The following is a 26,275-nucleotide window of genomic DNA, read 5'->3' as shown; positions in this document are numbered from 1 at the left end:
CTCCACCCAAGCAGCCATGCAGCTTTTCCAGCTATGGTCGGCTCTTAGCAGCACTTGGAGCTTCCTGTGCTGAGCCGATACCTTCCCCACACTGTGGCAGGTGGTCTTCTCCAGAAGCAGTCGCTTTGACAGAATTTGGGGTATGAGGTGCCTATTAGGGAGGGATCAGCCACTATGGAAGGGGGGTGAAGATGCAGGGTTAGATGGAGGGAGAGCTGAGTTGCAGTGCTGCCCCACAGAGCCCCCAGCCCCTGCCTCCCTATTGAATGGCTTAAAGCTCGAAGGAGATGATGCATGTAAAGGGCCCCACCCGGTGCGAAGCATAGGCTGCCGTTTTCCCTGCCTGTCCCCTTGCTGGATGAGGTTTTTAGAAGTGGAAAATAGTATCTATAATTTAATCTATAATTAAAAATTAGAAGGGGGATATCCACTGTTCTGCCACCCTAAAACAAAAGCTATTTTGTATGTGTATTTTTTCCAGTTCTTGTGCACACACGCCATTGACTGTCACTTCTGCAGCTTAGGATACTTGAGGTCCAGGAGCTGGGGGTCTTGGTCTCTCTCCAATTCACATCTGGATACCTGGTTCAGGGTCCCACAGTGGGGAGTGACAGACTGGCATTGGCTCAAGTAGCCTCATCCCGGCCCAGTTGCTCCATTGCTCCCCCCCGCCATTAGAGCATCTGTGCTCAGTTTGCCATTTTGTTGCTATTTCTGTGAATGTCCCCCAGGTCACCTTGGTCACCCTCTGATGGTCTGGTGGGTGGGTGGACCCCAGTGGATCCAGCCATCACTGGAGGCTGCCTTGGCTTCTTTCCCAGAAAACCTTCTCACAGCCATCACACTCTGTTTCTGTTGGCTCTTCTGTTAGCTGCATTCCCAGACTAGGTTCCTGGGCTTTGAGAAATGGAATGCTGGTCTTGATTCCGAGGAAGACCCCCTTTCTTACCTGGCAGTTGTCTGTGGGTGCTGGATGTGCCTCAAGAGCTCTCCAGGCTACCACACCCTAGGCCCTGGTGCACCCCAACTAGCTCTACTGGCTCCTTTGCTGACTTGATTCAAAGACATTTGCTGAGCAGCAGGTGTCACCCAGCTTGAATGGCAGGTTGTTAACACCTCGCTGCACTGAGAGCCTGAGTTAAGGCTGATCCTGTCTGGGGCATGGCCCTTGTCCTGGGGGCTGGGCATGGTTCTGCCTAGGCCCTGGGTGTCAGTTTGTCCACAGATCTGGGGGACACAGCCAGTGCTCTCAGTGACTAATGTAGAACCATTAGCCGACAAGCAGTGACTGCTTTCCAAACACAGCTGTTTGGTAACAGACACTTCCCGCTGTGTATATTTAACAGCAGCACATTTCTTCATAAAATCCGCCTATGGGCTTGGCAATGGCATTTTCCTGTTGCCATCTCATGGCTCAGTGGCCAGCTGGCTGGAGCATCCATTATCCCTGCCTTCAGAGAGGCCCCAGGGGCTGCGCAGGTTGACTCCAGATCCTTTGGGTCTTTCAAGTTTTCTCAGCTGAAGAAGTTCTGCTCTGTTCAGAGGCTTCACACCCCAGGCCTCTGCAGAGAAACTACCCTAGGGTGCAGGGAACCATTTGCTTAGCTGTTGGCAGCAGGATTTCTAGGGGAAGGAGAGGGAATGTGGGCTCTGAATGTGGGCTCACCTGGGTTCAGATCCCAGCTGAGCGGGGGGATGATGTCAGGGCTCTTTTCTTGTGGTATTTGCGCAGGTGATGGGGTGAGGGGTTGGGGGCCTTCCCATTGAGCCTCTCACCAGAGCCCATTTCCTCAGTGTCAGCATCTCCCATGGCTCCTAGCCCGTCTACTAGGTCTTCTGACTGGAGCTGGCTGGAGCTGCCCGTGAGGGACCCTTGCTGCCTGCCTAAGGCCTTGCTCCTGCCCAAGGTTGGCTTTGCTGTGCACAGGCCGCCCCCTGGGTCTGCCAAGGCAGGCCTCCTGCTATTCTACTCTGAGGGCCAGCGATACCTGAGGAAGCAGGGCTCCTTAATGCTCTCCTCACCCTAGGGAAGATCACAGGTGCTGTTGGCCATAAGGACCCTAAGTCTACCTATTACATCACCTACAGTTTTCAAGATTACAGTCTCCACCAGGATTTTGAGACCTAGACTGTCAGTCTATGCTCAGAAAAACCTGTCTGTTGGAATCCGTGTGAACAGCCCAGTAGAGAGACCACATGGCATTGGGACCTTCTTTTGTGAGGCTTCTGAAATTCACTAATGAGATCCATAAAGAAGTCTGGGGTATGGGTACCCCTTTCCCAGTTCCCCCCACCCACTGCCTGTGGCTCAGCTGGGGAACTTCAGCACCTCCTGCTATAAGGGGTCTAGGACAAAGTGGGTTATAAGTTGGTTCCTAGAACCAGATAGTCTTGAAAAAGAACAAACTTAGAGGATTCATATTTCCCAATTTCAGAATTTGCTACTGATCCACAGTAATCAAAACTGTGAATATTATTTAGCTTTAAAAGGAAGGGAATTCTGACACGTGCTACAACGTGGATGAGCCTTAAGGACATTACGCTCAGTGAAATAAGCCAGGTACACACACAAAAAATCAAACACCCTATGATTTCACTTACACGAGGAAATAAGTCAAAATAAGAGCAATAGAAAGTGGAATTGGTGTTTGCTAGGGGCTAGGGAGAGAATGGGGAGTTGTTTAATCAGTATAGAATTTTAATAAATTCATTTCATAAAATGGAAAAGTTCAGAGGTCTGTTGCACAACAATGTGAATATGTTTAACACTACTGAACTGTACACTTAAAAATGGGTAAGGTGGTAAATTTCCACGTGTTTTGTACCACAACTGAAGATAAACAGTGTGGTTGATTCTAGCCTAGGAGTAGGTATATGGATAACGGACTAGAACTGGGAGCCCAGAAACAAAGGCATACATCTACGGCCAACTGATTTTTGACCATAGGTGTAGTTTGACCTGGCAGTGGTTTCTCAGATAGGGCATCCAAAAGCACATTTTATTTTATCAAAATAAATACATAATAAGAAATGTGACACCATCGGGGCGCCTGGGTGGCTCAGTGGGTTAAGCCACTGCCTTCGGCTCAGGTCATGATCTCAGAGTCCTGGGATCAAGTCCCGCATCGGGCTCTCTGCTCAGCAGAGAGCCTGCTTCCCTCTCTCTCTCTCTGGCTGCCTCTCCGTCTACTTGTGATTTCTCTCTGTCAAATTAATAAATAAAATCTTTAAAAAAAATAAAATAAAAATAAAATTTCCCAACCATTAAAAAAAAAAAGAAATGTGACACCATGAAAATTAAAAACTGGTGCTTCAAAAGATAGTATTGAAATGAAAAGATGGTCCATACCAAGGGAGAATTGTTTGCAGATCCCATGCAGGTGCACCTGGTTTTACTGTGCTTCATGTGACTACACCTCACAGATACTACGTTTTCTACAAATTGAAGGTTTGCTGCAACCCACTGTTGGACAAGTCTTTCAGCACCAACAGCAACTGGTCACTTTGTGTCTCTGTGTCACATCAGAGTAGTTCTCACAATATTTCACACTTTTTCATTATTATTATATATATTTTTTTTTAATATTTTATTTATTTATTTGACAGATATTACAAGTAGGCAGAGAGGCAGGCAGAGAGGCAAACAGAGAAAGGAAGGGAAGCAGGCTCCCTGCTGAGTAGAGAGCCCGATGTGGGGCTCGATCCCAGGACCCTGGGATCATGGCCTGAGCCAAAGGCAGAGGCCTTAACCCACTGAGCCACCCAGGTGCCCCGTCATTATTATTATATTATAATGATCTATGATCAGTGGTTATGACTTGCTGAAACTAAAATGATGGTGAGCAGTTTTTAACAATCAAGTAATTTTAAATTAAGGTCTATACATTGTTTTTTTAGACATAATGTTATTGCACACTTAATAGACTATAGTATAGCATACACACAACTTTTATAAGCACTGGGAAACCAGAAAGTTCATTTGATTCCCTTTATTTTGGTATTCACGTTACTGTGGTCCCGAACTGAACCCATGGTACTTCTGAGGTATACTTATTTGTGATAAGGGACTTGTGTTTAGAATATATTTAAAAAACAAAACAAAACAAAACAAAAAAAACCTCTTACAGCTCAATAATTAAAAGACAACCCAGCATAAAAGTAGGCAAAGGATCTGAGTGGACATTTCTGTGAAGGAGATATACAAATGGCCGATAAGCACAGGAGAAGGTGCTTAACACCATTAGCCATTGGGAAAAGGGGACTCCAAATCACACTGAGCTACCACTTCCTACCTACTAGTCTGACTAGAATCAAACATTTCAGCCTCTCCTCCTGGGGGTCTGGGGGTGAGCAACCACCCCCTCGCTAGCAGTTCTGTGGGCAAGGGAGTTGGGCACCAGGGCTACGTGCCCCCTTCTTAAAGGTTAGAGTTTGTAAACACTGGTGCTTTCCAGAGGAATTTTTCTCTGGGGACCCTCTTGTTGAAATTACTGCCTTTCCTAAATTTACTTTGTTTTGTGCTCATTGCTCGGTCTCAAGTTGGGGATTGTTTTTCCCATTCTCTGTTCTTGCTGGTCCTCCCAGGTCCCTTGACATCTTAAGAGAAAGGTCAAGAAGCAGATTCCACTGCGGCACTAAGGCAGCCTGGCCTGGGTCAGCTCCTCGGTCTTGTTTTGCACAGCACCTGGCCCAGGCAGGGTGAGCGGGAAATTGAGGCTCTGAGGAGACAGCAGCTTGTCTTGAATGCCTTGGTGAGGATGTGGCAGTGCCTGGAGCTCCTGGGGCTCAGATGTTTCCTTTGCCTCTACTTTCCAAGTCGGGGAGACCGAGGCCTTCTAACTCACGTCCCTCACCTGGCTGGGTGGCTGGATGCCCAGCTTCTTGCTGAAGCCACATGGTTACTGACTGGCTACTTCAGGCTGAGCCAGGAAAGGCTTACTGAGAGCCCTTGTGTGGGACACTGAAGCTTTAGCAGAAGCAAGGCTGACATGCCAGCTCCTGTGAGCACAGTGGCCTCATGGTAATTGGGCAGCTGCCAGTCAGTGTGGCAGGAGGCAGGCAATGAGCCAGGGGTGCATGGCATCCCAAGTGAGGAAGGAGAGGAGAGGAGAAGGGCCTCTTCTATGGAAGAGGCCACTGTCCTGGGGCTCGGTGCACAGCTGACCTTTGGGTCCCAGGCTGGGGCTCTGCTCATCTGTCCCCAGTGCCCAACTCAAGGCTTGGCTTGCAGTCAACCTACACTTGACCAAAAGGTTTTCCTCCCACCCTCCAGGGTGAGCGTGAGCCTTGCTCACTCTGCTACGGGATGAAGCCTACCTTGTGCCATATGGATTTTCCCCTCTGAGCTGGAGGGGCTCTCTGACAGTTAGCATCCACATAGTCACCGAGAGGTGGCACCTGGGTAAGAATTGCTCAGGAGCCTCCTTTGTGGGGGGAGATGTGGTCAGAGGTCTTGAGGGCCTGGGGAGGCAGGAAGGACCTGTGGGGTATCATTCTGAGGTTAAACCAACCTCAAGGCCGTATGTAGAGAGTGGGCAAGTATGAGATGGGCAAGGAGCTATTCAGCCTGCCCTGATCATAGGCCTGGCCCTTCCCCAGACCCTGTGATTAGAGTGTGTCCCCCTCCCAGCACTTGTTCCCTTCCCGGTATGCCTGCTGGAGCCTGAGCCACCCCTCCAAACAGCTCCCGGAACCTCACTCAGGCTCAGTCAGTTAGACAGCTGGCTTCTAGTTCCAGTCTGTGACAAGTTTCCTAAGTTGTCAGGTGGGCATAACAGCATCTCTGCTGTAGGCTTTAAGTTTTATTGTGAGGAAAAGTGAGTTCATAGTGCTTTCCCAGCTGGGAGACATTCATACCAATGATGAGCACAGAGCCTGACTCACAAGCCCCACGTGCACACCTCTCTGATGGGAGCAGCAGCCACTGGCTCTGAGCAGTGCTCTAGACCAGCTCTGGTGGGCCTTTGTCCCTGTCCAACTGTCCTCTCAAAGGAAGCTGCCTTAGTGTCCTGGCTGAGCCCTGTTGCAGTGCCTCCTCCCAATGGTAGATGACAAGGCCCTGTCAACGTGGCAGCCAGTGGGATAGCGGCCTGGCCGTTCCAGCCCCATCAGACCAACTTCTGTGGCCCAGAACCTGTGTAGGGTGAGCCCAGCCCCAGTGTCTGTGTAGGACTTGTTTGGTGAGAAGCTGCCTCCTGCCAGGAGAATCTTGACTGTGCTGCTGCCGCCTGTGATCTCTGGAGAAGCTGCTGAACTTTGACTTCAGAGTCAGCCTATGCTCTGGTGTGAGCTTGGGCAAGAGACTGGCCAGCCGGGCTGTGAGCACGTGCCCCTCACCCATCCATTGTGGGTAGTTTCCCACCTGCCTGTGCTACCAGTTCATGTCCAGACCCTGCAGAGTCAGATTAAATGAAAGCCTGTGAGGAGGGCCATGCATGGTCTGACTGGATGGCTGTGAAGGGATTGACCTTCCAGGCTGTGACACAGCCACCCCAGGAGACCCTGCTGCATACACACAGTGTCCCAGGAGCAGGTGGTAAGCCACACGTTCCAGGTCAGACAGCAGGACCGGGCACAATGAGGGCGTGCCAGCCAAAGAGCAGGGTGTGCCCCACCATTCCCTCAGTCCCTTCTCCCTTTCTGTATGCACAAAATGATTCCAGGCCCCAGGCTCCCCATGCAGAATCCCTGGGATGCTGCTTATCCTAGCTAGCCAGGTTTTTTTTGGTTGGTTTGTTTGTTTTTTTAAATGGGATTTGCAAAAGGAAATTTGAGATTTGTCTCAATTTCAGAATCTCTATTATGCATTTCAAAGTCTTTCTGCAACATGGTTTGAAGATTTTGCTGTGCCTTTGGGGAGGAGGGACAAATGGCCCCCATAAGGGCCCACTGTCTTCCTTGTTCTCTCTCAGGAGGAGGAGAGGTATGGATCCCAGCAGTCTGAATGGGTTGAATACTCTGCTGGCAGCACCCATTATAAATCATACTCAGTTTGGAAGAAATCACTACCACCTCGTCATCTCATAGACCATGACAAGGCCAAACCCCTGTATTTTAGTACTGTCCTATGTGCATCTCTGCAGGTTCATTCATTCAACAGCTGTCTCCTGCATTGTCACATGCGAGGCCCTTGCCTAAGGGCAGGGATACAGTGGTATGCACAGCGAAGCCCCTCCCCTTGAGTGCGCACTTAGGGAATGGAGAGTAGAAACACACCTGATGGTGGTTAGTGATGCATCTGGGAGAAAGATGACGCTGGTAAGGGGGTGCAGTGGGGGAGTGTGGCTCTTTAGGCAGGGAGGTCTGGGAAGGCCTCTCTAAGCAAAGGCCTGAAGCAGGTGAGGGAACTAGGCAAGGTGATACCAAGAGAGGCTTCTGGGTGGATAGCATAGCCCAGATGTGTGCCTTGAGATGGGAATGGGCCTGGCAGGACTAGAATCAGCTAGAAGCCTATGTGACTGGCTGGGGGTTGGGGTGTGGGGGGAGATGTGGTCAGAGGTCTTGAGGGCCTGGGGAGGCAGGAAGGACCTGTGGGGTATCATTCTGAGGTTAAACCAACCTCAAGGCCATATGTAGAGAGTGAGAGGGTTTGCCAGTCATGCCTCAGACGGCTCTATCCACCTGCTAATCCGAAGAGCCTTAATGAAGGAATGATTTACAGGGGCCTGGGTGGACGTCAGGAACCCACAGGGAAGAGGTAGTGCAGAGCCCTGGGCCAGCCCCAGGCGCCTCTGCAGCAGGCTTCCTGTCAGAGCTGTTCGTCCTTGGTGGCCAACTCTCGGCACCACAGGGAACTTGGGATAGATGGCTCTCCTCTGGTCTCTTCCCTGCTCCACTCTCCCACTGGTGCCTCCTGCTGGCCAAACCTGCTCAGCAGCCCTGGCGTTGCACTTCAGGCTTGGCTTTTCAGGTCTGTGTGGGGAGGGCAGAGGGGAAGCAGAGGGGAGGGTAGAGGGGAAGACCTGTAGGGACAGAGGGGAAGAAGTGGCACACTTTGCCTAATCCAGGGGCAAGGCCAGGTCCTTGGAGAAAATACGGGAAGGCCCGGCTTGGCAGGGGGAATGGATTGCATGGGCTGGGGTGTTCTCCCCAAGGTGCAGGTGAGGAGCTTGGTGCATTTGTGGACAGTTGCTTTCCATCTGCTACCTCTAGCATTCTTCAGCTGACCCTAAGAGAGGCCTGATAGTCACTGCCAGTCTCATCCTCCATGTGGGCAACTGAGGCCCCAAAAGGTTAGTTATATGACCCCCAGGCTGCCAGGCATTTGTTCGTCTGTTCCTTCAATAGTGCTTCAGAGTGTGGCACTGTGGGCCCTTGTGAAGAACTATCAGGCCAATCTAGGGCTTCTGAATTACTGTTTTGAAGAAAGAAGAGAAGGGTATCTTGAAAGATGGACTTCATGTTCTAGTTCGCCCAGCATATGAGCTTCCCAACAGCTTCCTTGGGTAAAGGAGCCCAGGGTGCTGGCTCTGCCCCAGTGCTCCTGCTAGGCTGCCCACCCTACCATGCACAATTGGTACTCTCTTGTCTCAGCTCCTCCAACTGACCCATAAGCTCACCCTTTCACTCTTCCCAAATATCTATCACATTCCTTCTGTGGACCCCATCTAGGCCTAGCCCCTGAGGAGCCATCGGTGAAGAAGTCAGATGGTGTCCCTGCCCTCATGGGACTGACACACAAGAGGGTGCAGACAACAAAGCCATTGGAGGGTCAGCAGAAGAGGCTATTTAAGGTGGCCATGGGGCTGTGAAGACTGTATTTGGGGCAGGTGGGAGTGGGGTGAGATGACACTAGGCAGAGAGACCTGTAGGGACCAAGGTGGGGACAGAGGCAGGTATGGCTGCAGGGCTATGCATGATGGGAGAGGGAAGGGAAGGAAGGGAACCTGCATGTGTGTGGGTAAACGAGTTATGGACTGGCTCTCACTCTCAAGGAGCTGAGGCCTTGAAGCAGATGAGTCAGGAGAGTCTCTTGGCCTTATGGCAAGATAGAGGTATCCAGGTGCCAGACAGTGCAGGACGTTGAGGTGCCATGTGCTTCTGGAGATTTTTTTCCCCATCTCTCATCAGGACTCGCCCTCCATCTGCCCCATTTGGGCCTTCAGTGTGTTTTGCCTTCTGTCAGAGGAGGGTCTGTGCACTAAGCTCAGGGGGCCTACAGATCCCAGGAAGATTGGTGCTGTTATCTGGCAAGTGGCTCCATGAAGTTTCTCCCATTTCCAGGGGTGACGGTAAGCTGAGGCTCCAGGCCAGTGGCATGGTGGCAGGTTGCTCAAGGCCTGAGGTACCTTGGAGCTGCACATAACATGACCCCAGGTAGATTTGTAAAATGACTTGCCCACCCTGGGGTGGGAGTGCAGGGTAAGAGCCCAAGCCTTGGAGTCCCTCGGGTCTGGACCAGAATGCAAGCCTAGCTCTGCCGCTTCCTGGCTTGGGGGGCTCGGACCAATTCTTGGACTCCCTGAGTCTCAGTTTCCTTGTTGGTAAACCGGCGATACTGAGGATGAGGAGTCATGTGCTGGGCCCAGCCCAGGTGGCATCATGCCTCTCGCCACCCCGCAGCGTGCAGCTGCAGGGCAGACTCTGCAGTATAGGTGTGCCTTGGTGGGGCAGCTCCCCCTGCCCCCCCCACCCCGCGCCTGGCACTTGTCAGTTCTCTGGGCAGATTTCCTTGTCTCAGCTCCCATCCGGGGCCTCAGAGAGAAATTAGCTGAGGTCTCCCGTGAGCCTTCTGGACGCTGTGTGCCTTAGCCATCGATCGGCTCTCTCTCGCGGGCCTGGGAGACAGCTGAGGAGCCTTGTTCTCTGCTGGTGTGCAGGGGCCAAGTCTGCAGGAGGCTAATTGACAGTCTTGATCGGGTTTGGCAGGCCTCTGCTTTCTGTACTCAGTTGTCAAGTGGCTGGTTTTCAGGTCTCTAGGAGTGCTGGGACCTCTCCTCCAGCCTCCTCCCTCCCTGGTCCTCCACCTTCTGCCTGACTGTTCAGTTGGGAGGGCTGTCTCAATGCAGGTGTTATGGGAGAAGCTGCAGAGCAGCTTCTGGCAGAAACAAGCCCTCCAGGGATGTGTGTTCCTGTCCTGCCGCCTTGGGGTCTAGAATGAGATGCCTGGCTCAGGGAAGCAGGGTCCCCCACTCTCTCCACCCTGGCCCTGGTGTCATCTCTCTCATGCATCCCCCAAGCCGCATGGAAGTCTTTGTTGTATTTTATTTTCTTGATGTTCTTATGAAAATCATAGCCACCACAGAGATGCTTCTTCAAGTCTTATTTCCCCACACTTCTCAAACTGCTGCTAACTGGGCACTTCCCTTAAATCCCAAAGGAACCCCAGAAGGGTCTTTCATGTCATGACTCCAGCTCTGTTAACAGCTGGGTGCAAACTGTAGCTCAGGTGTCATCTCCCTGAGGAGCCTCACTGACTTACTTAGACTGAACCATAGGTGAGTCCCCTTTGTGCCCAGTCTCCATGATCATGGTCAGGTGGACTCACCTGTCATGTTTGAAGTGCAGGTATCGGGGTCTTCTGTCTCATGTCCCTTTCTGTGAGGGTCCCCTTCATGGCTGATTAAACCGGCAGCCTCTCACATCTCACTTGGGAGAGACTTTGAACCAAGTGGCACTGAGACGAAGGGATTGTGGCTGAGTACTGATAGAGGTTGTGAGAGGTTGTGTTTTGGGCTTCCTAGGCAGTTGCCCTGCCTGCTGGAGGTCTGAAGCTTTATCTTCTCTTTGGGTTCTATGTCCCAGAGCCCTGAGGAACCCTGAGAAACTTGAACTAATCTGATTTGGATCTTATTCCTTGAAATAAAGCACACCTGACCCACCGTTTCCCTGCTCCACACTCCATTTGTCCATGGCTGACCCTCCCTCTCCTGGCAGAAGTATCAGGCCAGGCTTGTAACCAGCCTCAGGAGGCTTCCTAATGAACTGGTCTGGGAGGCGGGACCTCTGAGCCATACTGCTGTGCTCGGCCCTGCTCTGGACATTGCAATATGAACTACAAGTTGATCCCCCTGGCTCATTGGAACTCATAAGCTAAAGGCTGAGACTGAATAGTTCGCTCTTCTTCCTATGTATAGGGCAGAGAGGCCCCTGTGTTCCTGGTCAAGGGCCTGTGCTGAGGGTCAGGGACTGTTGCTGCCTAGGTAACCCCTCTGCCTGTTTCTGCCTCCCCCATATGGGGGCAGAGAAGAGGTGCCTTGGCCTTCAGGAAGCCTCGTCATTCACCATGAATGGCTGTGGCATCAGCCCCTGAAGCCCTAGAAAGGCCTGAGAGTCATGGCAAAGTCATGTCTCAGGAGACTGTAGCTGTGGCTGCCCCTCCCTGACAGCCACTGCGCCTTAGCGAGAGCAGCCTCCACGCAGCCCTTGGTGTGATTCCTACTCTGGGCTTGCCTTGCTGTTCTGATTGGAGTCTGTGAGAGAGGCAGAGTCTCAGTCTGCTCCTGATCTTAGCATGCCAGATGTGTCTGAGCAGGTGTCTGGGCTCAAGGAGGGCTCTGAGCAAAAAAGCAAGCTTCCTAAGTGCAGGATTAGAGGGGTCCACTGTGCAGAGGGCTGTGGACAGCATGTGCCCTCTCGAGTCCAGCAGGGGTTGGCCCTGCTGTTCTGTGTGTTGGGCTGCCCATGGCCCTCTAGTCCCCAGCTCCACATTGAACCTGCTCAGACCAGACTGGGCTGCAGCCGTGCTGGGCAAGGGCAGCCTTGACTTGACGAGGCCTCAGCCTTCAGCCAGTCTCAGAGCCAGGCCACGTCCCCGTAGGACATGGCCTTGGAGTCACTGCCAGGCTTAATCATCCAGGCTTTCCCCAGGAGATGATCTCCTTCAGGCTTCCACAGAAGAGCTAGCTTCGTCTGCTGTGAGTGTGTCATCCAGGAGATGAGTGCTTGAAACTTCACCTGTCTCCATTCCAGAGGGTTCCTCAGTTCTGTATCCCACCCCATCGCAGCTGCGGGGTCTGGCCTGGTCCTGGGTGCAGAGCAGCCCTCAGCCCTAACACAGCCCCTGGGGCATGTCCCTCTGCAGAGGCAGGAGCAGAGGCTCTGATGCAGCAGGCCAGCAGAGGCCCCCACCCAGCAAGCCAGGGAGCTGGGCTTTGCAGTTCTGCCAGAAGTTGTGACTGGGGGGACTATTTCATAAGTTCAGCCTGACCAATACTGAGCCCAGTGGGAGCAGGTGAGACGGCTTGCAGGCTGAGACGTGAGAAGGCATTAAGCAATTGGGACTCGAGGTGATAAAGACCTGACACCAGGGGTGAGAGAGCCAAGGAAGGGACCTGTATGGGGGTGGGGGAGGAGTACTGCTTGGCTGGGGGTGGACTGGTGCTGTGGAAAATAGGAGGGTCTGATGATGGGCAGTCCAGGTCCGGGTCCCAGCTCCTGCCCCCTCCTGGCTTCTCCCTTGTAAGACAGCTGTGTCCCAGGTACTGAGATGAGATGGTCCTAGCGTGGGAAAGACCTGAGAGGGGAAGGGGGCAAGCCAGGCAGCCTGTGGGGAGGGCCTGCCCTCTGAGTCAGTGAGAAGGCCCCAGAGAAGGCCAAAGCCGCCAGGCCCATACCCAGCATCTCAGTTTCCTGGAGTCCCACCTGGGCTAGCAGGCTCTTATTCCAACCTTACCAGGCCCCTGGGCCTGGAGTCCAGGGGTACTACTGCCCAGAGAGAACTGGCCTGAGCACTATGGGTGGAACTCCTGTCCCCTCCCAGGCACTTAGGCCTCTGGCATCCTACAGGGACCAGCTCTTCCAAGCCTAAGGTGGCTGTATTGCTAGCTGTGATGAGTACTGCTGACACCCTGACAAGTCAGGGTTGCCCCTTTGGGCCAGCAGGGGTCCCCCTGAGAGAAGGCAGGGAACTGAGTCCATGTAGCAGCTTTTCAAGGCCAGTCCAGGTGAGGGGTCCCTATCTGCACCCTTCTTGGGCAATATGAGGCCACACTCTCCCTAAGTCAGCTGTGCTAGGCAGGAAACCAGTGCCGGAAATGTACCCCACAGCCAGATGATCAAAGCCCGCAGCCAGAGCTCCCTGGAGCTGTGGGATCGGTGTCTGCAGGAGCCACTGCTCATCGCCGCCCTGCCAACGCAGCCAGGAAGGAGGGGACTGCCTCCCTTCCCCGTGGGCGCCGCGAGCTGCCCACACACTCACTTCCAACCTACTTCTTGTTTCCCCAGAACCTCCAGTGGGCCCGCGACGTGTTGCTAGGCAGCGGTATCCCGTGGCAACAACTGCAGCACATGCCGGCACAGGGGCTCTTCTGTGAGAGGAACAAGACCAATTTCTTCAACGTGAGTACTTTGCCTTCTTGATTTCCGAGGCTGCTTGCTGCACTGCCTTGCGCCGGAGGTGTGCAAATGGCCCCCCTGGGCGGGCGCTCCCAAGACCACGGCTTTGCGGCATCCTTGGAGGGCGGGCAGGGTGGCGCAGTCGAGAGTGTGCCAGACTCAGGAGTGGGGCCGTGCCTGCCGAGCGACTTCTGGCAAGTCACTGCCCCCTCTTGGCGCTGGCTTGCCCATCTGCAGGGAGAGGTGTGGATGGGTTCAGTGTGTTCTCTGGAGCCCCAGATATTCTGGGGCCGCAGCAGGCAGCGGTGAAGGGGCTCCAGGCCCAGGGTCTCCTCCTGGAGCAGCTCTTTGTGCCCCTGTGTGGTCTTGGGCACTTGGGAAATTCTGACCGAAGCCAGCTCTACTGCTTAAAAACCAAGTTTGGCCAGAGCTGGGCTTTCAGCACCCTTCCAGCCTTGATATTCTGGGTAGGGTAAAGACCCACCCCTTGCCCTGTCTCCAAGGCCCATCTGCTTTCCATCCCTGGGGCCCCATAAAGCCCACATCTACCCTTCCTGGCCACCCCACCCAGGCCCATCCCTCTCTCACTTGCTCTGTCCTACACAGCTGGCCCCTTACTCTGCTCCACCAGCAAGTCCTCATCCTCTCCTCCCAGCACAACCAGCTCCGAGCTGGGTGGCTTTGGCAAGTTACCCAGTCCCTCTGAGCTTTGGTGTCTTCTCTGTATTCCCTGATACCCTGTTACACGTGAGAAAACTGAAGGGTGGGGTTGGCTTGGACAGGAGCTAAGGAGAGAAGATCTTGGGTCTGGAGGAGGTGTGTCAAACGCTGGTTCTTGAGGCACATGGCAGTGGGGGCTTCCCTACTGAGAGCCAGCCAGGTGGTGAGGTGTCTGGGTCCATGGCTCTTCTCTCTCAGGCTCTGACCTTCTAATGGCTAGGCAGGGGCTGTGGAGCCTAGGAGCTCGGCATTTGCCAGCCCAGTCTCTCTCGCTCTCTCTGAGTATTTTATAGACAAGCAGTAGATGTAATCTGTAACCAATCTACACAGTACCAAGGGCTTGCAGAGGAAGAGGAGTTCCCTTCTACCCAGATGGCCAGGCTGCAGCCACCATTCTTCACCCTGTTGTGTGTCCTTCCAGAGGGTGTCTGCCTGTTTGTAATCCAGGGCACAGACATGTACACAAAGGACAAAGTCCACGTGCTTTTGACCTTTGTTTTTTGCTTTTTGTTTTTTTTTCACTTAAAAACATATCTTAGAGAGTGTTTAAGAACCAGTTCTGTCTTTTTAATAGTTGCATAGCATTCCCAACATATGGCTGTACCACAATTTACCTCCCCATACCCTACCTACTGATAGGCATGTAGGTGGTTCCTGGTCTTGTTATTTCCGTGTTTTGTACATACATCTTTGCTATGTGGAAATCCATTCATGGGATAAATTTCTAGAAACAATTCTGTGGTCAGTGGGTTTGTGGTGCCTTTCAAGTTTTAGAAGACAGTACCCTCCAAAGATCCTTCCCAAACATAGATTCATTTCTTTCAGACCTCTTCTACACTCTGTATTATTTAACTGTTATATGTTTACTCTTTGGTAGGTGAGAAATGCTATCATGTTTCATTTATTATTAGTGGGATTGCCCAGGATATCACATTAGCAGTTTTAATTTCTTCTGTGCCGTTTCTACTCTTGTTAATTTTCTTACTAGGTTGTTGATCTTTTTCTTTTTGATTTAGAAGAACTCCACCTATTAATGAAATGGGCTCTTTGTCAGTGCTGTGCAAGCCTTTTTTTTCCCTGCAGTTGCTAAATTGAAGCTAAAGCCAGGCAGCTAGCTAGTTTTCCTGAGCTCCTTTATCAAATGAGCTACCGTTAACTATCTGCCTTGAAGAGTAATCACAGGGATCAAGTTATATGATGGGGTAATGACCCTAAATGAGGACCTGGCACATGGTAGGTGTTCCAAGAAAACAGCTTCCTTCCCTCTTCCCTGTCCCATTGTTGGTATTTGCCTTCAGAGACTATATAGTAATGCCGGAAGGAGAGAGCCAGCCTCTGGGGCTTCCTTGTGGGTTGGCATGCTTACACTTCCTAATGACAGAGTTTAGGAGACCAGCATCTCAGATGCCTGTAAACCCAGGGCACATCTGAGCTGGCGGATGGGTGCTCCAGGCCCTTTCCCCACGGGGCTCACTCCCCATAGCAGCTCCTTGGTTTCTGGAGCCTTCCGGAAAATGAGTTCTGCAGAAGGGCAGTCGGGCTGTGCCCATGGGAGAGAAGGCAGGCAGAGCTCTGGGTGAGCCTGGCACCTGGGCAACACCTCCCCGTCACCAGAAGCCCCTGCAGACATGGGCCACCCAGCCTGGCCTGGATGATGTGGCTAGTCTTACCTCTGCCATGTCAGCTATTCATTTCTCCATGCTTCCCAGTAAGCTGCTATGTCATCACCCTCATGCCCTCTCCTGCCCAAGTCTTAGCCACCCACCCTCTCGACTCTTCTCTTTGGAGGTGGGTTGCGGCTCCTCATGCTTCTCTAGCCCAAAATGTTACCCTCTGGACAGAGGCCAGACGCTTGCACCCCCACTTGTGAAGTACCAAGGGACAGGGGCTCCCAGCTGCTTGGTGACAGGATCGCCCTTGCTGAGCCCACCCCACCTGTCCTTGCCTTTGCTGCAGGAGGACCTCAGGGTGGACACTTTCTCCATACCCAGAGAGTGCTGACTCTGCATGCTTTCGGTACACGAACTTGTCTGGCAGATTTGACCAAGTGTGAGCAAATGGTTTCCTGCCAAGTTTCCAGAGGAGCATTTAGAGCCCCCTCAACTGACTCTTTTGTGATGGGGCTGTGGCTCTGACAACTGGGGCTGTAGTTGGGGAGGAGCAAGCTGGCTCTTCTCCTTTCTCTTGTGCTTTGGGGTTACTGCTTTGGCCTGGCATAGGGGCAAAGGCATGGGGCTGCTGGCCCTTGTGAGGAGGTGCAGGGAGAGTGAGAGCCGGGGGCGCTAGGCACCTTGATTGGCCATCCCTCAAAACCCCCTCTGTCCTAGCCACCTGTGCCACCCAAGAGGTTATCTGTACAGCCCCCCTCACCATCCTCAAAGACCCGGGCTAGGGGACCCTCTTGTTATTTATTAGTGCCAATTTCTGAAAATTGTGGGAGTTTCCTAGGGCCCCACTGTCACTGCCAACAGTCCAGACACACAGCAGAGCCCAGGTGCCGTGGCCTTCTCAGAGGTGCTTCTGTGTGTGGTTGGGCTCTTCTCTTGTCTCAGGTGTGTGTGTATAAAATCAAACAGGTTCTTTTGCAGCTGTGAAAAGTGGTATGTGCACACACACACGTGCTTTTCAGCAACCTAGGTCTTTTGTTTTGTTTTATTTTCCCCTGACATTGAGTCTGAGAGAAGTTTCCCTGAAAAGGAGCACAGACCATCTAACTTCTGAAGCTGCCACCCAGTTTTGTGCCGTGCAGGGGCCACAGTCTCCTTGAGTGGGCACAGATATGGGGCCCGGCTTTGTGCTCATAAGGAGGCTGCCGCGGGCCTGCCTGTCCCTGTCTCGGGGCCGTGTTCCTCGAGTCCCTAGCTCTTCTGGTCTAGCCCAGAGAGGTGCTCAGTGTTTGTGGACCGATTACATTCATGCTTTCTCCCTTAACAGCCAGTCTCCCAGCATGTCCTTATGGTCTAGCCAGTGCTGGCTGCTGTGGCGCCCCTGCCCCAGGATGCTTGACAGCTTGCGGCTGAGCCCCACACGCGGGTCCCTCCATGTAGGGCCTCTGTACGATGCCACAGGGCATGTGGGAGAGTCGGTGGACTCTTAAGGAGTTTGGGTGTGTTGGAGGCAGGCTTCCCACTGCAGCACGGGTTTTCCTCAGCCAGGAAAGAGCCAAGAGACAGAGAGGTCCCCTTGGGGGAGCTCGTCAAGGCTGGGCCATGGCTGAGGCGGTGCTGGGTGAAGAGCCAGACAAAGGGCTGGGTGCTGAAGGGCCGGTGAGTGTGACCTGGGCCTTTGATGGCAGCTCTCCTCGTGGGAGCTCCTGCATGGGGGGTTTAGCAGGCCTGCTACACAGCTGGCTGGGGACCCACAGCCGCGTAAATGCAGCATGTAGCAGGGTGCAGCAATGTGATTGGATGAGCATGTGAGAGAGAGAGGAATGAACTTGGCACATCTGCAGTCCCACTGTTCCATAGCTTGACTGTGAGGGAATAGTTCCCAGCCCACCCCCTACCTCTGCTGTGGAAAATCCCTGCTTGCGGGCCATCTGCCGAGCAAGGTTGGAGCTCCTGGGCCATGGCTCGTGCTCCAGAGCAGGCTGGAGCCCCAGCTGAGGGCCCCATTACCTCAGCCTCTCCCACCGGATGGAATGGTCTGGTCTCTGCCAAAACCGAGCCAGAGTGGTTGGGGATTGGTTGAGGTCCTGCAGCCCTCCCTGCTCCACCAGGGCCTGGCCTGAGCCCTGGTGCCTTTTCTTTCACTGCATCAGTCGGGACAGGCGGAGGCCTGTGGCTGTGTGATTCAGAGGTGGTTCCCCAGGCCAACTGTGCAGAACAGAGCAGGGAAGACAGGGAGGCCTGGGGCCAGAGTGGACATTGGGTACGTGCGCATACAGACCCTTCCAAGCCAGTGCCAGCCCTGAGTGGGCTGCCAGGGAGGGAGGGTGCAGGGAACTGTCCCTCTCTGGGCAGAAGGTGCTAGGAAAGCAGGCTCTAAGTACACTGTAGATCCTGAGGGCTTGTCTCCGAGTGCCCAGAAGCTTCTACAGCTTCCTGTCCTGGTGTGTGCACTCCTGGGAAGGTGGGCCTGCAGAGGCTGGAGCTGGCTGCTCTGTCCAGAGTGAACTTCTCTCCCTCTTATAGTTGCTTCAGAAATGTTCCCATAGTAACCAAGCCAGAGATGGCTCTCCTTACTTTCCCAAAATGTTTGCTTATTTTAGCAGGCAGGGTTTTTTCTTGTTTCAACCCAGTTTCCAGCCACTGTGAAAGAAGCAAAGGAAGCTGAGGGCCCAACTAGCACGGCTTCCTGCGTCCGAGACTGCGTGGGGTGGGTAACGGCTGTGGCTCGAGTTTGAGGGAATGGAGGGGAGGTGCTAGCTTGCTGGGACTTGGCTACCTTGTCACGGTGCCACTTCTGCCTCATGTGGGGGTCTGCTTGTAGCTCAGGTGAGCAGCCCATAGCCAGAAGCCCCCAGGGCAGGTCCCCAGACCCTGGGGCCACTGAGAAGGGCACAAACTTTGGACTCAGATGGGCTTGGCTCCTGGTCACTCCACCCCTTCCCAGGCCCCACATAGGGCAGGGGCCGCCTGTCGGCAGGGTGGTCACAATTGGCAGATGGAAGCCCTCACCCAGCACATGCTTGGCACATCACACAACTCACACTTAGGATCAGGAGTCAGCCTGCATGGGGCTTTGGGGCTTAACTGTGGATCCCAGTGGTGCTGCAGAAGGGCAGTGCTGGTATCAGAAGGGGCGTGGCTAGAGCCAGCAGTGGGAGCCCCATCTCTCATGGGGCTGGAGCCCTCCAGAGGCTCAGGGCCTGGCCCGGCTGGAGTGGGGTAGCCTGACATGTGGGGCCCTCTCTACCCAACACATGGGCCTCTTTCTGCATGGCCCAGCATGACCTTTGGTGCCTCTCGGTGCAGGTCGTGCTCCCTCCTTGGTCAGTGCTGCATAGTGCTCTGCTGTCTGTCCTCCAGCTTATCGACCTGCCCTCTTCCCTGAGGAGCAATAGCTTCCTGTTCTCCTCTGGTACAAAGACATAGCCTTCCCCGGTCTCTCTCCTCACTTGTGCAGGTCTCCAGGACAAGGTCACGGGCCCTCCAAAACCAGTGTCTCCACATGTCAGAAGCCAGGCGGTTCTGCAGATCCCATCCAGATTCCCTCTCACCAGCCCCCTCTCCACCCTTCCTGGCACCCAGAACCACAAATGACTTTCACTTTGGCCAATCTGTGGGCTGATTGGGAAGGCCGGGCCCCTTCCTATACCCATGGCTAGTGCCTCTGACTGCTCCGGCTCTAGTGTGCGCTGCTACCAGGCAGCGGCTCTGTGGTTCCGTTTGTCCTGAGTCCATGTTGCCGAAAGTACTGGGAGACACAGTCACCAGGAGCCATCTTTGTTCTTCGAGGGATTGTGTTGTGTGGTCTCCAGCTCTGGAACCTGAGTGCTCGTTGAGGGCCCTGATTGGGAAAGGAAGAGCTTCCACAGGCTGGGCAGCCAGCTCAGGGGAGAGCCACTCACCAGAGCTGGGGGAAAAGAAGGACGGCCTCTCAATGCCCTGTACCCCATCTTTATCGGCAGGAATCAGTCATACCCCTTCTACTCTAACTTGCTGCCAGTTGGCTGTGTGATCTTGGGGGAGTCCCCTCCACCCACCCAGTGAGCAGATGCCAGGTATTAGGGAGTGGCAGGCACAAAGTGCCTGCCTCCTGGTGGGTAGCCCAGCCTCCAAGTCTAATGCACGGCCGGGCCTGAGACAGTGCCCTGGCCCTCGGGAGGGAGCCAGGGCTCCAGATGGAGGCCAGTGGTGCTATGTAGCACACAGGCTCTGGAGCCCAGTACACCAGGCACTCCCAAGCAGGGACCTCATCCAGAACAGTGTCTCTGTCACTTCCCCTCCACCCCAGGCACAGTCCCCTGGCACAGGGCCCAGCAGGAGTGGCATGCTTAAAGACTGAATTCTTCCCACCCTCGAGAGTTCCCTGGGACAGGGTTAGCTGGGAACCAAGTAGCCCCAGAGTGAGGGACGGCAGGCCCCATCCTGGCTCAAGTGAACCCTGGCCAGGTCCTGGGGTCTGTGCCCAGGACATCTGCCTCCTGCTGCAGGGCTTGACTTGGCCCTTCTTTCCCACTACCTGCCCCCTCCTAGTTCCCGAGAGGCACAGTGCCTAGTGGGCCTGTGGGCAGCTCTTGGCCTCACTTAGACCTGCCCCTGGAGCTGAGTCACTGACACCCACCCCAGATGTCAGCCCCAAGTTCGGGGCCTTTTGCAATAGGCAGAAATCAGGGAAGACCAAGGCACGACCCAGGGATGGGGTGTTGGTCTCCACCCAGTTAATTATATCCTATACCACTCCTGACAGCAGCAGAGTCGTCCTGCCTCTCAGCAGTAAACGAGCCCGAGGAGCGTCCGTGAGGGGTGTGCCGGCCTGTGGGGTACTCCAGTGCAGAGTCCCGCCCGTCCTCTCTGGTCAGGGCCAGGGAATGTTGGAATAGGAAGCCCCCCCTGTTGGCAACAGACCCACACCTTTCCTGCAGTCAGTCCACCCACGTCACCTTTGCTGCTCTCAGGACCAGTTGTGACCAGTTCATGTTACCCCTCTGTCCCTGTGCCCACACCTCAAGGAATGTGTTGGCCTGTTGTTAAACCTGCTGTGCACCAGGCCCTGGGCCAGGGAGGTCGAGTGTCCACAGGCCCATTTCATGGAGGTGCCAGGAAGTAAGGTTCCATAACCCGTCCGTTTTGGAGGAAGACTGTGAGCCTCACTGTCTGGTGCTGAAGCCCGTGGGTGGTAGCCTGCAGCTGCACATGAGGGAAGGAGAGCAGAAAGCCAGGCACAGGTTGGCTCTTACACTGGGATCGGCCCAGCTGCTCCCAAGCAAGAGTGTTGCCCGCATGGTTCATTTATTGGGTAGGGAGGATGGTGTGGCAGTGGCCAGGGGAACATGGGCATCTAGCTCTGCCCTAGCCGGCGGTGCTGGGATTCCAGGTTGATAGGGGCTGGAGTCAGGGGCTGGGCAATGGTAGAGGCCAGGACCACCCCTGGGGGCCATGACTGCACCTTGGGCTTGTGTGGATACCGGGCCTGTGTGGGCATGACTGGGTTGGGCCACCTGTCTATGGTAGACAATCTCTGCCTGGCTCCACCCAGGGGCTGGGGACCCTGAGGCAGAGCACAGCAACAGTGGAGGCTGCCACTGTTGCCACAGGCCCAGAGCATCTGTGCCCAGCCTGGCCCACGGCAGCAAATGGCAGAACTGGCCCCATTTACAGGCTCTCCCTGGGGGCTTTATTTGGGGTTCCGCCTTTGATCCTCCACAGCATGTGTGAGTGGCTTAGATGCTATTATTATCCCCATTGTACAGATGGGGAAGTTGACACCAGCAGGTGCCCTAGGCTGTCAAAATCAAAAGCCCTTTTCTATCCTCTGCCCACCAGGCTGACCTGGCTTCCCCTGTTGGACAGCAGAGCTTGTGACCCTCTTTTCAGGCCCTGTTCATAGGCCACTCCCTGGCTGATGTGCTTGCTCTGGGTACTGGGAGAGGACGGCACTGAAGGGGCATTTGTGGGGTGTGTTTCTTCAGTGGCGGGGGGTGGGGGTTGGACCCTGCAGAGATCAGTTCCATCTGCACCCTTTGAACGGTGTGCAGAAGCCCAGGGAGTGAACCAAGATCACACAGCTACGCATGTGGTGAGGCTGGAGTCCAAACCCTGGTCTGTCCCTTTCCATGACCGGCTCCTTTAGCTGCCTTGTTGGGAAATCACCAGCCACATCCAGGCTCTCTCTGCTCCATTAGTGATATCTGCTATGGGCATTGGCAGACTGTGTTCTGTGCCTCTGCCCCCTCATTCAGGGGGTGGAGTCCTTTGCCTCTACCTTGCTCTGAGGCCTCCAGGTGGTGAGGTACTCTCTTACTGGGTCTTTGTCACCTTATAGCCCATTTTGTCTTCCTTCAAGCCATTAGAGAGGCCCCCTATTGATGTGTACCCAGGTTCCTGGGGAAGGTGAGCCCACGAAAGCTGTGGGCGCCCAGAGCTCACGGTGGGTTTTGGGTAGGGCTGGCTAGATGGGGAAGGATCATGAGGAGCAAGGGACAGGGGTGGGTTTGTTCCAGCCATATGTAAGTAAGCCTCATCACCTTTGGCCTCCCTTTTGGAACCTCACCTGCTGTCATTGTTCCTCCTGGCCACAGGCCTTTGGCTTCAGTGCCTTCATCGTCCTTTGAAAACATACCGGTTGAGGGCCATTTTGCAGTAGGGGCTTCCCTCTGTGGTCCCCTCACATTCTTTTCCATACACAGGGTCACTGCCCAGCCCAGCCTTCCCAAGCCTACCCTATGTCCTCTTGACCCACCCCTACCCCCTGCCCCCCCATCCCTGCCCAGCCCTGCCTAGGCTGGTCTCCTCCAGCAAGTCTCAGGACCTGCCTGAGCCACACCACTGCAGTCACTTTTGTGCACGTGCTCTTTGAGACCCTCTGGCCTGAATAAAACCCCTACTCCTCCTAGGGCTGATATCCCAGAATCTGGGAGCGGGGGAGCTGACAGTGGGAGAAAGGCAGAGGAAGTGACATTGGAGGAGGTGCTTGCTCGGCGGCCTTCCGAGCAGAGGGAGGTGTGAGCCAGCGTGGGCATCAGGCAGGTGCTGTGTGCCAGCAGAGGGCCAGGCTGGGCCAGGTGCAGAGTGCAGACTTCCTCCTAGGGCAGAGGGACTGGGGGACGAGATCTTTAAGCCATCACACTTGCTGACACGATGTACCAGAGGGGCTAGGCTGGGGCAGGCACACAGCACTGCCAACCTGCTACTTTTGGGGACTCCACTACACATGACAGCTCATGGAATCCTTGCAACCCATGAGATGTAGGTAGTGCCACTATCTTGTCTTTATAGATGGGGACACCGAGGCTTGGTTACCCAGCAAGTCCACCCCTAAGCCAAGACCCAGGCAGTGGGAATGGCAGCTAGTAGATGGGCCCTAGAGACAGGCAGAGGAGGGACACAGGGCTCCCTTAGACCAGTGGCATGATGGGCAGGGCCGCGAGGACAGGAAGCATAAGGGTGCGGGGCGGGGGGAGTAGCGGGGGGTAGGTTGGAGCTCAGCTCCGCTCTTGCATACCAGGTCCACTGTCCCACATGCTTCTGTCCGGTTGAGACCTGTGTCTGCACGTGTGCATGTGGGACTCCCGAACACCACTGAGGGGCCACTGCTCATCATCCCAGTACTTCCTGCGCACCCATGTCATCTGATTCTCGGAAGAAATAAATTATCTGGGAATTCACTGTGGCTTTCCTCTTCCCCCATGGTACCGAGTCCCCAGTGGCTGTCAGTAGCCCACCTGGCCAGCGAGGAATGCGATCAGGCTCTGCTCCTGGCCCTGCCCTTGGCAGAGGTGACTGTGGCAGGTGTCCTGCTCCCCCACCCACAAGCCCCAACACACTAAGATGTGTGGAGCTGCACAGCAGCACCGTCGTCAGGGTTAAAGGAAATCCAGTCACATCACAGTGGGAATTAGAGAACAGAAAAGAAGGGAAAAGTTTAAATTGGGGAAATCTGAGCTCCTTGGCTGTAGTAGAAATTGCTGCAGTGGTGCTATTTTTAGCATTGTTGAGATGATCTATTGGCCAGTTGCAAAAGTAAACAAAAGATTCACTTCAAGTTCTCCAGGGAAAAAAGGTCCAGTTTTCAAGAATCTTAAAAAGGTTAGCAAACTTGTGTGGCTTCTTAGCTTATCCCTGGGTCCTCCTTCCTTCCCATGTCCTGGGCTCTGCAGGCTCTGTTGAATTTCAGAGCTTCCAGCTTGCTGGGTCCAGGATCAGGCTGGAACAGCCTGGAACAGGTGCTGTAGGCCTTCCTGTCCACATCCCTGTCTCCCTGTCTGTGGGAACCACATGAGCCCAAGAGGTGGCTGACTGGGGAAGAGGAGGGGGCGGCGGTTCCCACCTGAGAAGCTGCAGAGTGTCCTGGCCCAAGGCCACAGGACACCTAGGCCCCTATCCTGACAGGACCACAGCATAGTCCTCAGTCCCTGCCCAAGCCCAGCCACCGTCATTCACAGATAGAATTCTTTAAAGATTTTTATTTATTTACTTACTTGGCAGAGAGAGAGAGATCACAAGTAGGCAGAGGGGCAGGCAGAGAGGCAGGCAGAGATCGAGGGGGAAGCAGGCTCCCTGCTGAGTAGAGAGCCCATGCGAACCTTCAGGATCCTGCAATCATAACCTGAGCCCACAGCAGAGGCTTAACCCACTGAGCCACCCAGGTGCTCCACACAGCTAGAATTCTTAAAAAACCACCAACAATCAAATGTAAACAGCCTTTAGATGGTCATTCCCCAGCACACAGTCTTTTCTGGCCATTGGAGACCGTTGCCATCCCTGGATACAGAGCCAGTTGTGGCAGTGCCAGAATGTTCGGCTGGAGGGAGAGGATATGTTTTAGCCCTTGGCATTCGTTATCCCGCACACTGTGCCAGTCCTGCAAGGGGATGCAGAGACCCCTGCAGGTGGCACAGCTGTGACTTGCCCTGGGCCACACAGTCAGCAAGTGGCAGAGCCCAGACGAGAGCCCAGGCCTGGGACCCGCATCCTGTGGACCAGCTTCCATGCCGGAGTTTCTGGCCAGCCCAGGGGGCCAGCTCGGATTGTGTACATATCCAGCACTGACCTCAGCCCACAGCCCTCTCCACCCAGCCACTGGGGGTGATCCGTCAGGAGCTTGCTGTTTAACATTCCTGAAGAACATTTTCCAGTGTAGACTTCTTTTCCCACTGCATGCTAGTTTTTAGAGGCTTGCTCTTGGATACATGTCCCTGCTGTATCATTCTGGGGCACTGCACATAGCTGTCTCAGCTCAGGCAGAGAACTCTGGGCTTTACCCGCGTGGGATGCGGTCCTAGGCCCAGGCACACCATCTGGAGGGGCAGCACCGTGGTGCCGAAAGCAGCAGGGGAAGGCACACTGCTAGGAGGAGGCCCAGGCCTTGGCAAGGCTTTGGAAAGCGGAACAGAGCAGGCAACCCACTTGGACCAGGGACCTGAGGATGGCTGGGAGCGAGGAGAGAGCCTGAGGGAGGTCTCTGGCTGCTAAGGTTGTAGGCTCCCTGCCACAGTGCCAGGAAGAAGAGGGGGCTTGCTGGCAGGCCCTCCCTGTGCCCCCATCCCCAGGCTGCAGGTGGCCTATCAGTGGGTATGGTCCAGTAGAAAGCTAAAAGGTGGGAAAGATTGCCAGTGAGTGGGCCTCTGTCATGGAGGGGAGGGAGGCCACAGGGCTTGCTTCCATGGGCACAGGGAATCTCCATTATTATTCCTCCCTTCAACCCTATGATCCCCATCTCATGATGAGCAAGCTGAGGCTAAGGACAGCGGCAGCACAGGCACAGCATCACTCAGCCCAGAAGGATCAAGGCTGGGATTTCCACCCCAAAGCGCCTGGCCTCAGAGAGCTCAGACTGCTCCCTGCCCACCCTCCTGGCCCCCCTTCCTACCAGCCCACCCACACCCAGCCTGCACCCGGCCTGGCAAGGTTTGAGGTAAGAGCCCATGCTGTTGGCCATGGTGCCCAGGGCCAACAGGAGGGGCCCTGCAGGAGTGACCATCCACCTCTGCCCCGGGCTTTATCCCGCTTGCCAGGCTCCGACCAGCTGGCCCCATCCAAACCCTGCAGGGAGGAGGGGTGCTGCATTACCATTTGCAGATGAGGAACCTGAGGTGGCAAGCCCCAGGCTCCTGAGCCAGGGAGTGGTGGGATAGTGGCTCTGCTTCCTGCCACAGTGCTGCCCCTGTGGGCCTGGCAGGCATACCTGCTGACTGAGTCAGGATGTGGAAGTACCTTATCCTCTCCAGGGTGGCATGTGACCCCTCAGACTCCATCTCTGAGATGGGAGATGGGATGTCCAGCCCCTGAGAGAACCTTGTGGTCCCAGCCCTGTGTTGAGGTGGCTATAGGCCACATATCTGAGCCCTAAGAAGTAGCCCTGTGCAGCCTAGATGGGGCCTTTTCTGGGCCTCATCCCTACCAGAGCCTGTTACCACCCCATCCTGGGTAGGTAGACAGGGGCCCCAGGGCATGGGAGAGACCACCCTGACCTGCCTGGTCCTCCCTGCAGCAGTGGTCATGGGTGGGCTGTCGGCAGCATGTAGCATTCCTAGTCTGCTACCCCCAAATCCACCTGGGTGATAAAAAGAGGAAGCAGTAGCATCCCCCCAACCAGGGAGGATTCTAGATGTGGGATGTGGCAGGTGTGGAGAGCAGTTGAGGGTCCCAAAGGGGTTTCACAACAGGGGTTGGGA

At 54.6% G+C, this 26,275-nt stretch overlaps 1 protein-coding gene across 3 annotated transcripts in view; it reads left to right on the top strand.

Annotated features, from left to right (window-relative positions):
• The window catches only part of CABIN1 (calcineurin binding protein 1), a 148,710-nt gene that overhangs the window by 90,095 nt on the left and 32,340 nt on the right, over positions 1-26,275 (top strand). For all 3 annotated transcript variants that reach the window (XM_059408953.1, XM_059408952.1, XM_059408954.1), the window contains one exon: positions 13,165-13,278. In XM_059408953.1, the coding sequence (XP_059264936.1) occupies positions 13,165-13,278 (114 nt within the window). The remainder of the gene's footprint in view (positions 1-13,164; positions 13,279-26,275) is intronic.

The sequence above is a fragment of the Mustela nigripes genome, chromosome 8 (assembly GCF_022355385.1).
Source record: "Mustela nigripes isolate SB6536 chromosome 8, MUSNIG.SB6536, whole genome shotgun sequence".
Taxonomy (NCBI): domain Eukaryota; kingdom Metazoa; phylum Chordata; class Mammalia; order Carnivora; family Mustelidae; genus Mustela; species Mustela nigripes.
The sequence above is the reverse complement of the archived record's forward strand: the minus strand, read 5'-3'. Positions and strand labels throughout refer to the sequence as shown.